At 42.0% G+C, this 14,020-nt stretch overlaps 2 protein-coding genes across 5 annotated transcripts in view; one reads left to right on the forward strand and one right to left on the reverse strand.

Moving 5' to 3' along the window:
- Positions 1 to 14,020, reverse strand: part of LOC145393018 (uncharacterized) — a 63,429-nt gene that overhangs the window by 40,500 nt on the left and 8,909 nt on the right. The window contains exon 2 of the mRNA XM_080267339.1: positions 7,896 to 8,091. Coding sequence (XP_080123465.1) covers positions 7,896 to 8,091 — 196 coding nt within the window. The remainder of the gene's footprint in view (positions 1 to 7,895; positions 8,092 to 14,020) is intronic.
- The window catches only part of LOC145392998 (epidermal retinol dehydrogenase 2-like), a 108,301-nt gene continuing 104,350 nt past the window's right edge, over positions 10,070 to 14,020 (forward strand). For 3 of the 4 annotated variants that reach the window (XM_080267304.1, XM_080267307.1, XM_080267306.1), the window contains exon 1: positions 10,083 to 10,098. The gene's annotated coding sequence lies outside the window, so the exon portion shown is untranslated. Of the gene's footprint in view, positions 10,099 to 14,020 lie in introns of all 4 variants that reach the window. The other variant, XM_080267305.1, reaches the window with a different exon arrangement.

Genomic DNA, 14,020 nt, shown 5'->3' on the forward strand with positions numbered 1-14,020 from the left:
CTCCTCCTCCCGTTATTTCTTTTCGGTCTCCTCTCCACAGATTGTATTTACCATCTCCCAAATGAACATCAATATTCTCTCTTAATTTGGTCTCTACAAAGCACATGACATCAGGTTCATATTCTCTCAAGAAATCATTAATTTCAAGCCTGGCCAATATTAAACCATCAATATTAGTGTATATCACCTTTAAATTATTTTTCATTTTTTTTTATACCCTCTTCTCTCCATCAGTACCACTTCCTCAATTTCTAATCTTTCACAGCCATCCCCCTTAGTTTCCTTCACTTCTATTTCCTTATATACCACTTCCTTACTTTCATATCCAATACTCTCCAAAAAAAAGTGTGTGTGTGTGTGTGTGTGTGTGTGTGTGTGTGTGTGTGTGTGTGTGTGTGTGTGTGTGTGTGTGTGTGTGTGTGTGTGTGTGTGTGTGTGTGTGTGTGTGTGTGTGTGTGTGTGTGTGTGTGTGTGTGTGTGTGTGTGTGTGTGTGTGTGTGTGTGTGTGTGTGTGTGTGTGTGTGTGTGTGCAGACAGAGCCAAGGTGCCCTCCACCCCTGACACTATCTCTCCCTTGGTTACGCAGCTGTATTTTTAGTTTTTTTTTCTCTTGACTGTCTCTATTTCTTTTTCATTCCATTTATCAGCATGCTTTGAGCTAAAAGAAAGCTTCCTCCTGCTTCATGAGGTCCTCCCTTGCTGGATGGAGTGCAGAAATATCACTCTTGTTATTTGGGTAACTGCTTTGGGAAAAAGGATATACTTTTTTATTCTGCTTCAGTGTATGACAATTCGTAGTACGTGTCCTACAATCTACATGTATATATATAATATGCAGTGAATCAGAGCAGTATTTATAGACAATATCACTGTAGGCTTATATAATTTATCACTATATCCTTCTTCTATGATTCTATCACTATAGCTGTTTATACCGACTTGACAGACCATGCTTGCAAGTAACTGACTCATATTATACACGGAGGAAGTACTGGCTAAGAACAGCAATATGAAACATAACAGCAATATGAAATATGCAATAAGAAAAAACAGTAACAGGAAAAGTTAGCAATATAATAAATGGTGGTGGTGGTGTCAGTGCTAGTTGTCATGGGATTGTTCGATATGTGTGTGTGTGTGTGTGTGTGTGTGTGTGTGTGTGTGTGTGTGTGTGTGTGTGTGTGTGTGTGTGTGTGTGTGTGTGTGTGTGTGTGGAACCATGATTAACCTCTTCAGTCTGAGTGTGTGTGTGTGTGTGTGTATGTGTGTGTGTGTGTGTGTGTGTGTATTTACCTAGTTGTATTAACCTAGTTGTGATATACAGGAAATAAGCTATGCTCGTGGGGTCCCGTCTCTGTTTCTCAGTAAGTCAAATTTTGCTTTAAACTCGTTTAAGTTTTTAAACTGGACGATCTCTTTGTCCAGGTTATTCCACAGGTCTCTGCATCTATAAGGAAAACTATTTATCTTGATATCCTTCAAGCAGCTTGGCTTCTTCAGTTTCATTCCGCATCCTCTTGTTACTCTCTTATCCCATACAAAGAGATCTTCACTGTCAATTTTATCTACTCCCATCATGGTCCTGAACACTGGAATCATGTTGCCCCTCTCTCTCCTTTCTTCTAAGGAAGGCAAATCCAGCTTTTCCAGCCTCTTTCTGTATGACAGATCTGCCAGACTGGGGACTATCTTGGTTGCTGTTCTTCGTATTCTCTCAATCTTTTGTGTGTGTGTGTGTGTGTGTGTGTAAGGAACCATGTTTAACCTCTTCAGTCTGAGTGTGTGTGTGTGTGTGTGTGTGTGTGTGTGTGTGTGTGTGTGTGTGTGTGTGTGTGTGTGTGTGTGTGTGTGTGTGTGTGTGTGTGTGTGTGTGTGGATGGAGCCATGGCACCCTCCACCCCTGCCACTACCTCTCCCCCACATACGCAGCTGTATTTTTACTTTTTTTCTCTTGACTGTCTCTATTTCTTAGTTACTTCATTCATCAGCCAGCTCTGAACTAAAAGCATGCTTCCTCCTGCTTTGTGAAGCCCTCCCTTGCTGGCTAGGAGGGGTAGAAGTATCGCTCTTGTTATCAGAGTTGTGAGCAAAAACAGTGCGTGCTCCCGACATGACTGCTAGGGAGAAACTGATTGCAGAGAAGTGGTGAGGATGCTGTATGCCGCCTGACAGACAGTGTTACCAACATGCAAAATATCAAGACTGTACATCCCTCACAATTTTTGTGGGACGAATTTGAAAATCAGGCTTCTAAGAGGCATACAGCAGTCCCCACCCCCACAAGCTGCTCATGAGGCATACAGCAGTTTATGGGTTAATGTTTCTCAGAAGATGTATGAAAACTTCAAGGACAGCCACAACTCTTTTGTTTACATATTGGCACTGCTGCCACCTGGCGTCTGCTGGTGAATAAAACTGGATGTCCTCAATCCAAGCATGGATTTTTAGGATGAAAAAGTGGTTATAACTTTTTGCTGGTCTTTATTTTTTTGTGATATTTTGTTCTCTTTACATGAATCATGCTGATACTTTACAGATAATCAAGTGGCTTGCGTACAAACCCAACTCTGCGTTTACATGCTAGTGCTGCCACCTGGCGTCCACCAGTAATTATAACTAAAATTCCTCAATGAATGGATGGATTTTTACGATAAACAAGTGTTTCTAACTTTCTACTGGCCTATATTTTTTTAATTTTCATATATTGTCTTTGCATGAATCACGCTGATACTTAACATGCAATCAAGTGACTGCAGGACAGGCTTAACAGAGAAGAAAAAGGGTGGACTGAAGCAATTTCTGGTGTGCATACATATATGTGACTGTTACAGATTTTTGCTTTTATGCAGTAAACTAGAATCTGTATTAGGTATCTCAGAGACTAAATCAGGGTTATTACTGTACTAACAGATCAATCAGTATAGAAAACTTACCTTCAAATTGGAAAAGAGAACTATTTTGGGAGCCTCTAGGAGTGCGCCCTGATCATACATACATACACATCATCTAATCCTGTGTTGCCCCATTAGGAGCATAGGAGCCCAGGGCTTGGCAAGTTGGTCCTGACATTTAAGATGAGAGTGACCAACCTCATTCATCCCTAAGTGGCATTATGTGAGCAATAAACCCCAACCACCCCTTGGACATACACCTACAAAGCCTCAATCCAGCTGGAGCGCCTTAATTACCCACTAAACCACCACGAGCTATATTTGATTACATGGTTACCGCCCAGCGTAGTAAATGGTTTCCTGGGGCATAGTAAAGCATTTGGCTTGTCACTCAGTGCAATGTCCTTCATCACTGGAGGGTGGCTAGGCGTGTTGTCTACCACCACGAGAAACCTGTTCACCAAATTCTCCACGGAGGAAAACAATTTAAGGTCACGAGAGAGGTAGCAATGAAAATAGGACGAACAGATGTCAGAAGTCGGCCAGGCCTTCTTGTTTGACTTAAAAATTACCCCTAAATTCTCCTTCACATACCCCACCAGAGCCCTGGGGTTCTCGGAGTGGTAGACCAGCAGCGGCTTCAACTAGAGGTCACCCTTGGTGTTGCCTCCCAGCAGCAGTGTAAGCCGGTCCTTCGAGGCCTTGAACCCTGATGTAGACTTTTCCTCTGTTGTAAGGAATGTCTTTGAGGATATGCTCTTCAAAGTCTCAGCAGAATTCAAAACCTGCTTCGCACTGTAGCCACCCTCTGCAACGATGCGTTTCAGCTCGTCAGGAAACGTTGCCGCCACAACCATATCCGCACTCACTGCCTCACCATACATCTTCACATGGTGCAAGTTTGCATGCCTCTTGAAGTGGTCAAACCACCCATGGCTAGTCTTAAATGTCTCACTATCATCAAGATTCCACCTCACCTTATTTTCCTCCCACAATGAGAGCCTTGGTGCAAATGATCGCCTGACTCATGGGTGCCCTCCTCCTGTTCTGGTCCTCCACCCACATGCAGAGCATCCAGCTTCTCCATCGCAGGCTCTCTATGGCAGGTGAAAAGGGAGGTGGATAAGGTTGCATCCTCCCCAGCAGCAGCCTTAAGGCATCCCCCTTCTTGATAATGATGGAGACAGTCGACTGGGCCAAATGGAATGCCAAGGTGATTGCCTCGCCTTGGCGTTCAAGAATATCTAGTTTCACTTCCAGAGACACAGTTCTACGAGCACGCTTCGTGGGAACATCGCAGGCATCAACGCTAGCAGGCCACTTACCACCCTGACTAGGGTCTCCACTAGCACCACCACTAGCGCCCTTACCAGACATGATCACAATTATTTAGGCCAAAATTCGCACAAAATCGCACTCCACACATGATTAGTATCACTGAGCTACTCACGACACTGCCTGTACACAGTTATAATGCACTGAGGTAGTGGCTTGTGTAATGTTGGTGATGCAACATGATGCGGGGTGGGCGAGCGCAAGGGTGTTCCTCACTCAGAAATGGCCAGTGTGAAGAACGATATGAGTAAGTGCAAGATGACTGATGGCTGTGGGGGCTGCATGAGGTTTTCTGTGCATCCTGGGAGGCGAGCAGGCTCAAATCGCCACGGGAACGGGCGTGATTCAAAATTTTGGCCTATCAGCCATGGAGGCAACATCAGAGGGCTGATCGTTAAACAGGGGCGCGACCATCATCAAGTGGGGTATGGTGGTATTTCTACCCCCATTGCTAAGTCGGGGTATCGCATCTAGGGGTATAGTATATCATGGTATACCTGTATATACTGTATATATATATATATATATATATATATATATATATATATATATCTATAGATAGATAGATAAATATATATACAGTACTGTGTATCGTTTCGTTTTTAAAGGCTCCAACATGCTTGCATGAGTCGGCTTTGGTCACCTAATGGCGGCTTTCCACGCTGCACGATTCATTGCAGCCTCCCTGTTCAGTCCCTTAACCCTGAGGTCACACTTAATGACCTCGTCCCATGTCTTTCTCGGTCTACTCCTCATAACCCCGCCCCCAATACAGTATTAACACTTCTCACCTTCCTCACCCAATTATCATCCCCCATCCTCTCTACATGTCCAAACCATGTCAATCTACCTCTCCTCATCACAACACCAATACACTCGAGTCCCATCCTACCTCTCAACTCTTCCATCGTAAACCCAGCCCCCCCAGACCTTGCACGCAGAGACTTACTACACATCCACCTAATCATTGTCATTTCTGTACGTCTGAGCCAGCGAATATCCTCCTCCTTTACTGCCCAGGCCTCACTACCATACAGCATTACACTCCTAACACATGCTGCATACAAAGAACCCTTAGCATGTAGGGAGAGCCCTCTCAATGTCAGAAGAGGCAAGAGCTCCCTGAACTTCTTCTAACCACTTCTCACCCTAGCCACCTCCAGCACACAACATCTCTCCCAAATAAAAAAACTCTTCCACACACTCAAGAGATTCACCAGCAAGTTCAACCCTTTCACACCTGACAATCTCCACCTGCTCTCCCCGACACGCTGTACACAAAAAATCAGCATTATCTCGCAGTCCACCTCTGATACCACTACATCTCTTGTGCACCCATTTATCATAAACACTGCACAAGATGGAAATACTTCCCACGCCCTTGTGGCAAACTGCACATGGCCACTCTCCCTCGTCTTTGACAGTACCGCCACCAACCCTAGATATCATCACTTTTGTTTTATCCGCATTTACCCTTAAGCCCTTCTGCCCCATACCATCTCTCCACTTCCTAAACCTTTCCTCCGCCTCCCTTTCGTTCTCTGCAATCAACACCAAATCATCAGCATACAACATCGCCCACGGAAAGCCATTTCTAAAGTCACGTGACAGGGCTTCAGGTACCATGATAAACAACATGGGACTCAAAACTGACCCCTGATGCACACCAACATTCACGGAAAACTCATCACTCAAATCTCCATTCACTCTTACTTGGGTGCGAGCACCCATGTACATAGCCATAACCACCCTAACCAGCCACTCCTCCAAGCCAAGCTTTCTCATTGTTCACTTCACCATCTCTCTAGGGACTCTGTCAAAGGCCTTTTCCAAATCAACAAAAACAAAATACATATTCCTTCTCCCACCAATATATTTTTCCTGAAGCTGTCAAACAATGAATATGGCATCAGTGGTCCCCCTACCTGGCATAAACCCAAACTGCATCTCATCAATATTCACTCTTTCTCTAATCATACCTTCTAAAACTCTCTCCATTACCTTCATCATCTGATCTAAAAGCTTTATACCTCTATAATTTCCTCTTTCCAAGGCATCATCCTTCCCTTTATACACATTTACAATTACACTTTTCAGCCAATCATCTGGGACTACACACTCATAAATAATCATATTTATCAGGTCAGTGACTAAACTCAACCCTATATCTCCTGAGGCCTTCAACATTTCGGCAGTCAACCCAGACACACCTGCTGCCTTCCCCACCTTCATCCTGCCTATTGCCTCACTCACAGTAGCAGCATCAACCAAAGGCCAAGGGCCAAATACTGGATCTGCTGGCTCCAAACCTTCCCTGTCCCAGTCAAACTCCTCATTCAACAACCGGCTATAATGCTCTCTCCGTGCATCTTTAATATCCTCACTGTTCACCGCTACCCTTCCTTCATCATTCTTCACACACTGCTCACCTATAATATCCCGATTATCCCTCTTCATCTGATTTGCCACCTTAAATATCATATTTTTCCCTTCCCCATGATTTAGGTTATCAAGTAAAAGTCTCTGTGACTCAGACCTCGCCCTGTATACCTCTCTTCTAGCCCTACGCTTGGCAGCCAAGTACAGTATTCCTCCTTGCTACCACCCTTCTTCTATTCCCAGAAAAGCCTTCTTTTCTCCTTAACTGCAGCTTCTACACCCTTATCCCACCACCAAGTTACTTTATGTCTTGGTGGTCCTCTTGTCCAACAGCATGTTACATCAGTAATTCTCAAGAGATTGTTCTTGACGGCTCTGTACTGTTCAATAACGCCTCTTTCTACAGCTCCCTGTTCAGCCATCACTCTCCTCATCTCGCTACAGAAGGCATCCCTTACTACTTGGTTATTCAGCTTCCATATTTTCCTCCTAGGTACATAAGTCCCCTTTTTCATCACTCATTCTTTAAGCACCATATCACAAATCAATAGTTTGTGCTGCTGCACACACACCTCACTTCCTATAACTTTAACATCCCTCAATAACCTCCTATCAGCCCTCCTAACCAGAAAATAATCTATCTGACTGCTATTTTCCCCAGACTCATACGTAATTAACCTACTCTCTCTTTTCCTAAAATATGTGTTGCACACAATCATGTCCGTTGCCTCCCCAAACTCAAGTATCCTTTCCCCTTCCGCACTCCTTATACCATACGCACATCCCCCATGTACTCCTTCATAACCTTGTGCTGCTTCACCTACATGACCATTTAAGTCCCCTCCCAAAACCACTATCTCATCATCCCGCATACCACCTACTACACGTAGTAAATCATCCCAAAATCTATCTTTCTCTGCTTCATCCAATCCTGCCTGTGTGTATATATACAATATATATATATATATATATATATATATATATATATAAATGTGTGTGTGTGTGTGTGTTTGTACACACCACACACCATATTCACTAAATCATCAGAACAAAGATCAGAAGAGTCTATGCAGTTAAAACACTGATCAGCTTCACAACAAATCAGATCATAGTCAATATTCCTATAATTTATGAACCTGATATCGTTTTCCTAAGAAGGGGGTTTTGGGATTTCAACCCAGTACGTGATCAATGCATGGTCAGAGATGAAAGGGTCAGATGAATCAACCCCCACATCCAAATGTGACTGCAAGAACAGCTCCCTTTTCTTTCCTATATATTATATATTACCTTTAAATACAGTGTCCCAGCAAGAACACGAACAGCCATGCCGATCCACTTTGTAGTTAAACTCATCCCAGAGGTGTGTTATGATCCCAAGATGAAGGAAAGGAACCAATATTGGAGCTAAAAATCCAGTCAGGACTGCTATGATGACTGATCTTGAACACTGCAAACTTTGTGTGTGTAGAGGTAGCAGCTCCATCTGTCAAAAAATAAAATAAGATTATCATTTGTTTTTGCCTTTAAAATACAGAAAAAAGGAAGCACAGGTCAGATTCCTGCAAATGATGTTCCTTCCAAAGAAAGATTCCTGCAAATGATGCTCCTTCCAAAGAAAAATTCCTGCAAATGATGTTCCTTCCAAAGAAAGATTATCACAACAAGAGAAAGGCAAAATCAATATTTGTTCAATTTTGGTGGTAGGTGTGGACGCTCACCATCCACTCACTTTATGTAGTGCTGCTCACGTGTGTCTGCCCTTTCCTCTCCACCTTCCTTCCTCTTCTGTCTTTTTTTCCTTCATTCTTTCCTCGTCCTTCTGCCTACGAGTGGCTTTATACTCCCCCTACTGTCTTTCCTTCCTTCATTCGTGCCTCTTCCTTCTGCCTGTGGGTGACTCTACACTGAGTGACAAGCCAAATGGTTTCCTGTACACCAAGAAACCATTTACAGTACTACACTGGGTGGTAACCATATAACCAAATCATGGCGCCTAGTGGTTTAGTGGGTGAGTAAGGTGCTCCAATCGGACTGAACCGGTGAAGGTTTATATCCAAGGGATGGTTGGGGTTTATTGCTCATGTAATGCCACTCAGGGATGAATGAGGCTGGTCACTCTCATCTTAAATGCCAGGACCAACTTTCCTAGCCCCGGGATCCTACGCTCCTCATGGGGCAACGTAGGATTGGATGATGGATGGATGGATGGAGATGCCTGGCCACAATGCGTGGTAAGTGTTGGTATTCAAAGTTCTTTTCACTGAGAGAACTAACCACTGGCGAACAGAAAAATAATGAATTCCGTTTGGGGCTGAAACGATAATAGAACCGGAAACTGTTTCCCAAATAGGGCAATTGATCAGTGGAATACACTACCGAATGGAATAGTGTGCCAAAACAATTCATAAATTTATGGGTATGTATGATAAAAGTGATTTAATACACGGGGCAGTACGAGCTTGACTCATTCCTGTTAAGATAGTTAGGTAAGAACATACAAAAACGACAGTTCAGGCGACTTTCCAAATTTCAACTTTACTACCCGGCAGACTTCAGGCTAACATTAATTCTAAACACGAATGAGTAAAGATACAGTGTTAAATCGGTTACATCACCTTTTCACTTCGGGCGAATATCTACCGTACGAGTATCATGACGTCCGAAAATTTCCCTAACTTTCGCTTCGCAGAACCCGTCGGTCGAGTCTTGACTTGTTATGTGTAAACACACCTTTCATCATACACTCCGCAGTTTCATTGGACTTACTAATCAACCTAAATCTTTTCATACTATTATTTTATTATCCTAGCTGAATCTAACTAAAAGGTGGTATTAGAATGTTGCTCTTTATGTTATTTATTAATTCCATATTCCTACAGTAGAGTCTAGCAGTCCACAGATCAAGTTTATTGGTCACAGATTATAAATGAATTTTCATAACCTCAGTGAACCAATAAATAGGAACAATGATGGCCGTGTGCTTTTATAAGAAATTAATGAAAATTACATATTATAAATATGAAAATGTCATCTAATGGTACAATGATTACCAGATACGTGTGATACTATGGTAAATGGCGAATGGCACCTAAAATATCAGCAACTTCTTTCACATAAAAAGGTCATTGATAGCAATTAAAATGCCCCGAAAATTACTATAACCAATGATTTTCTTTTCTTTTCTTTTAATATCCCGCGTCAGAATTATCCAAAAGTCAAACTAACCTTTCATAACAAGTTTAACTGAATGTATTAGAGTGGTTTTCTAATCTCTTTTCAACTATTTCATGCTCGTTATCTGAGTGCACTTATTACACAAATTCTTTTTTAAGAAATATGCACTATTATTATTATGTTCGTTAGTTTTTTCGCAGTGTGTACGTCGGTGCAACGCAAAACACGCTGTGGCATCATTCCCAATCCCAAAGTCCTACTCAACACCAGCTGCCAGCAGACTCACTACAGTGAGTGACAGCGAAGGAGGTGGATTGTAAGTATTTGTGCATGTGTATTAGTTTATGTTATGACAGGCATTTCTTCCACATCGATGGACTGAAGTATTGTTTCAGAGACCATTTGCTTTGTTTCTCTCGACTAAATGTTTAACTCATAACGTTTCATAACCTGTGTACGATGAAAAATTTTAGTGTTCTTGATGCACAACAATATAATGTTCGCTTTGCGTAGAATATGATGTTAATGATTGTTTAATAAAAACTTAGTCTGACTCCTACAGTGACATTAGTATTTATAGGACTTAATTTACTGGTGACATATGAATACTTTTAATCAAAAATGTTTAACAAGTGTGCTGTAAACCTAGTCCGACTACTACAGTGGCATCAATATGTATAGGACTTAATTTACACACTAATACTGATGATATATGAATACTGGATTTTAATAAGATTTGTTCGACTCATTGACATACGTCTTTCTGATGTTCGGTGTTCAAGAAGTCTGACAGCATGTAACTATTTAAATGGATCATTAATCATTGGTTCCCCATGAGCTAAATCAAATATAAGGTCCGGTTATTAAGTGTATCTAGTCACACACACACACACACATACACATACAGTGTATATATATATATATATATATATATATATATATATATATATATATATATATATATATATATATATACACTATGTGTGTGTGTGTGTGTGTGTGTGTGTGTGTAGATCTGACTGAACTTAGGTAACTTCCGACGATGTTGTACCTGCTACGATTTCGTTAATATTTCTTCTCCGTTACTGTGTGCCATTTACACTGAACGTACCCAGTAAGCTAAGATACCGATGTTAGGCCTAATGTGTTTTCTGCATGTAAGATCATCTACACCAGCATTTTTTATCTTTATTTTTCTGTTAACTGGAGGATACGCCTCTCTCACAGTTACCCTCCGATTCCGCTTCCAGCCTGCTTCTGAGAAGATTCTTTACCTGGGCCTATGGGAGACTCAGTAGTAGGCCGTAGCAGACCAGTTCCTATTAGTTACCTCCTTTCCCTACCCGGTTAATGTGTAAAGTGACACAGATATTCATACACAAAGGCCACGCCACTGGGGGAGCTTAAACCCTCCAAACTTCTCTCAACCCTCCCTTAATTCCCGAGGCCCTAGCTTGTTCCCTCGCGCTTTCGGAGCTCGGGTCATCTCAGCTTCCCCTTGCTCCCGGGAAGTCCTCCTCGTGTCCGATATATATATATATATATATATATATATATATATATATATATATATAATATAATCTTGGAGCCCCCACTGTCCATTTACCATGTGCATGGTATAGTCAGTGTTTACAGTGCCGTTAGCAGTGGTAGGTGGTGGCGACCATCATCCACTCACTTGATGTAGTGCTTCCTACTTCTTCCTTAGCCTTTATCATTCTTTTTCTGTGCCTGCCCTCCTCTCTTCCTATTTCTGTCATCTTTCCTGTCACTACTTAATGCTTTTCTTTCCGTTACAGGTGGCTTTACATTGAGTGACAAGCCAAATGGTTTCCTGTAAGCCAAGAAACCATTTACAACGCTGGGTGGTAACCATATAACCAAACCATACGTGCTTCCTACATGTCAAGTGGGTTGGTGGAGGGTTAGTGCCCCTCCCTGTAATACAAATAACTCAGAGTCAAATGGCCACCCCGTACAGGATTATGGCGTCTGGCAATAGATAGATAGATAGACCTTGTTAGCTTACAGTATAAGTATCCGTCTTCACTAGTCATCCTCAGATTAGTTGGTCTGTGGGGAGCGTTCTTAGGAATCATCGCCAGGGGATTAATGCGTACTGTAAATTTATATCAACTGGTTTTAAAACTGTTTCCTCTGTCAGTGTAGCCATGCAGGTATGTTTGATAAAGTAGCTGCACACTCACCCATGCATACTGTAGATTTGCAGTGGAGCCAGGCTGAGGGCGGGGGTGGATTCTCCCAGTGTCTTGGCCCAGGGAGGAATTGGCAAGCCACACCTAATACTTCATTTACTGGCAGCCTCGTACCTCCGATGACAAGAAGGGGAGATTGTTTTAGTTTCCATTATCTTCTGCGATTCATTGCACGAGAGATATAAAAGATCCCTTCTTGAGGTACCCCCAGCCTTTAATATTAGAAACTTAGTTATAATGCTGTAAATACATGTTAAAAACACAATAGTTTGCTTGCGATCCACGGATGTTAGTGACCTGTTGCAAGATTCGACCTCTCAAGACTAAGAAGTACAATGGTGAAACCTTTGTTGGTACACTCCTGCTTTGCTTTTGCAAACATCGACATCTTTTGACCGAATGATAAATTCGTACATTTACGGGTGCCTTTTGTGAATGAAGATAAGCTGTATGTTTAGGCTACTTTCTAGAAACCCTGTATCCTGCAGTGTTAACTTAATTGGCACCTTACAGTGCACCATCACATTATCCCTTCAGCCCGATTACATATTTTTTCATTGTACCAGGCTGCCATGAAACGATTTTATTAGTTTAGGAAAGATCAGTAGTCGTGAACGATTTAATGAAGTCTATATTCAACCCCCCCCCTAGTTCGAAGTCTCCCCGAGCATTAAAAAATAAAATAAAATAATTCATAATCAAATGAAGTTATTAAAACCTGTACAGTACAGTTAGGATTTGCTTCACCTGGTTTGTAAAAAGTTAGTACAAATGTAGTATCATTGGCTGAAGTTTTATCGCTTTCTCTAACTCCGCTCGGTGCTCGCCTTGCCGGGGCTAGGGGCGAGGATTTGCAGGAGCACAAGTAACAATAACAACTAGTTGGAGGACGTCTTTCACACACACACACACACACACACACACTCTACAGTAATGTGTTCAGTAATGTGTTTCCAGAATTCTGCGCACTCTGCCATCCACTTTTAACAACGAAGCCGTCGCAGATAGTTGCCAAAACACTCCTGCATAGGACATCAGTCAGCTGTTGGGTCCCAGTAGTATAAAAAAAAAAAAAAAAAAAAAAGTTTAAAAATGCGTCTCAGGAGTCGGTATATATATATATATATATATATATATATATATATATATATATATATATATATATATATACACGAGTACTGCATACATGGATGCAGCGTCAGTAGTTTATATAGCTGATGTAGAATAGCAAGGGCAAAAGCTGCCTTCAGGAAATTGAACAGGCTTTTAACTAGGATGAGTATGAGTTCGGAGATAAGAGTGATGATGTTAAAATGTTTCGTGTGGTCAACATTGCTTTATGGATGCGAAACATGGACGATAACCCAAGAGATGAAAAAGAGTCTAGAAGCTGTGGAAATGTGATGTATAAGAAGAATATTAAGAATTCCTTGGACAGGTCGGGTCACAAACGAGGATGTATTAAGAAGGGCTGGTACTGATAGAAGTTTACTGTAGTGTATCAGAAGAAGACAGCTGAAGTTCTTAGGCCATGTCATACGGGACAAAGGCTATGAGAGTGACTGTCTGCTGGGAAGAGTGGAGGGTACGAGGGCAAGAGGCAGACAGACTTAAGTACACAGTTTCCTGGATGATATTGACGGAAGATGGAGTGTGGCGGATATCGTGAGAGTGGCGCATGGAAGGAAAGAGTGGCGTTCCATGGTCGCCTACGTCACCTGACTGGCACTCCGGTAAGGTAAGGTAAGGTTACACACACACACACACACACACACACTCCAGACGAATGTGATTCACTGAAATGTGGAAACTGTTGCATTAATTTGTTTAAGGACAAAGCAGAAACTAGTGCCAGAACAAACTGGGATTCTGTCTGACATATCACGAGATCTGTAATGCCAGTCATTAAACCATACCATTCTCTAACTTGGCTAGGGTAACTTTTACATTGTAAACTGTACTGTGCATGGTGTGGAAATTTTATACGTGGTAATGATTTTTTTTTTTTTTTTTAGCTGATTA

The sequence above is a fragment of the Coenobita brevimanus genome, chromosome 23 (genome assembly GCF_032717465.1).
Source record: "Coenobita brevimanus isolate Jiangsu-jjx chromosome 23, ASM3271746v2, whole genome shotgun sequence".
NCBI classification, from domain to species: Eukaryota; Metazoa; Arthropoda; class Malacostraca; order Decapoda; family Coenobitidae; genus Coenobita; species Coenobita brevimanus.